The 1,845-nt window shown below is 41.4% G+C and overlaps 1 protein-coding gene across 4 annotated transcripts in view; it reads right to left on the reverse strand.

The window, feature by feature from the left end:
• Positions 1–632, reverse strand: part of LOC117182181 (RNA-binding protein fusilli) — a 141,491-nt gene extending 140,859 nt beyond the window's left edge. For all 4 annotated transcript variants that reach the window (XM_033375239.1, XM_033375238.1, XM_033375237.1 and 1 more), the window contains exon 1: positions 25–632. In XM_033375239.1, the coding sequence (XP_033231130.1) occupies positions 25–168 (144 nt within the window). In that variant the 5' untranslated portion in view covers positions 169–632. The remainder of the gene's footprint in view (positions 1–24) is intronic.
• Between the last annotated feature and the right edge of the window lie 1,213 nt (positions 633–1,845).

Here is a 1,845-nt window from a genome sequence, read left to right on the forward strand (position 1 = left end):
AGGCAACACCTGTATAAGTTGTACCTTATTCTGAAGTGCGTCGATGAGGACGTAGACGAGGAGGGTGATTTCTTCCTCGTCTGATCCAAGCGCATTACCCTGGAGACCGGCAGTCGCCACGTAAAGGGCGACCAGGTGCGTCGGCCCCATTCCTGCCGTCATCTGCATATCCGGCGTTGGCGAGGGTTGCAACCCTCGAAACAAGTTCAACAATTGTCACCACCCGGATTTTCCTATCGCCACGTTAAAAATGAAAAAAAAAACACTATTTCTCCACCCGCGGAACACTCGCGTCAATTGGCGCTCCGGCACAGGTGATTGCAGAACTAACACGACATGTCGCCTGTTGCCTCGAACCCGTTGCGTCAAACCCGTTACGTCGTTGCGTTACTACCTGGGAGCCTTTTTTGAGGTTATGAGTGGCGACACACCTTGCCAGGCTCCTTTTCGTTTAGAGAGGGGGTAGGAGGTGAGGTTCACTTTTTCTTCAACGGAGGAGCACCGCACTGAAAATATTTCTTACTTTTGGACACGACGTCGTCGAGCCGGCGACGGCGAGGACGAACACGAGGACGACGTTCGTTCCGTGTGAACGATAGACTGGTCGACCCCCGTCGCGCGCGCGCGCACCGTCGTTGGCTCACCTGGCGACTGCGCGTCGCCGCCTGCTTCTTCCTTTTCACTCTTTTCCATCTTGCTTCTTCTCCCCTCTACACCCTTTGTCATCAAAACCAGCACACACCGCTGGGCTCGCTCGCTCGGCCGCTGTACTGAGTCCGACAGGTAGGCAACTTTACGGAATTTACGAACCGACACTACTCCCTTATTGTGTGTGGCTTTTATATCGACAGGGTGGCTACACAAAATCTTTTATAGTTTTTCTATCTGGACCAACGGAAAATCTGTAAATTCCATGTATAAATAATATCGGTTTGCCACCTATAATATTCCCCCACGCTATCCCGTAGAGTACTTCTAAATCCAAAAATGTCAATTCCTCCGTCAATTCTGAACGAAATCTCCACTTCTGGTTCAGACAACTTTACTCTCAGGCTTGTTGCAAAAAATGATTATCGTTGAACTAGTGAAATAATGATCAACATTTTGAAGTAATTGTCAATTATTCCAAAAAATTCCATTTGTTCAAATAATTGGTTTGTTCATAATAAATCGGCTTTTGTATGACATAATCAAAATCAAGGTAGCTTTATTATATATTTTATACGTGAACTGTTTAAACAACACAGATAAAATAGATTTAGTAGAGTTGACATGGTAACCATTTTCAATATGGTGGGTAAAACTTACCACGTGAAGCTAATTTCTGTTGCAGGTAACATTACTCTAAAATCGCTGTAAAGATTACATTTTATTTTTTCTGTGAGTTCATGAACATGAAATATATGTTTTTAACAATCAATATAACAATCCAACATTTTCCTAAACGCATATATGTTATTACAAAAGACCCCAAAACATGATTTTTTCCAATACATATTCTACATGGGAAATTTCAAGTGCCCGGTGGCATCTGTTAACATTAGGTTTTCGAAAAAAAATATGTAATTTATTATTATTTTTGTTTTGTTGATTTGGTTTTCTACTAACGAATTAGTACAAAGTCGTTTACCAATTCCATCGGTAAACATTTCTATTTTAAATTTTTAGCTTTATATATGCTAGCATATAGTGTATAGAAAACTAGAAATTATGATTTAATAGTGAATTAGTACAGTTTTATACTAACCCTTAAACGGCCAAAACGCCACTACCGGTACACTGCTTTTCAACGGCCAATAACTAAGACTATTCTCCACTAGAAAAAATTGAGACACATATATTTTT

The sequence above is a fragment of the Belonocnema kinseyi genome, chromosome 10 (genome assembly GCF_010883055.1).
Source record: "Belonocnema kinseyi isolate 2016_QV_RU_SX_M_011 chromosome 10, B_treatae_v1, whole genome shotgun sequence".
Taxonomy (NCBI): domain Eukaryota; kingdom Metazoa; phylum Arthropoda; class Insecta; order Hymenoptera; family Cynipidae; genus Belonocnema; species Belonocnema kinseyi.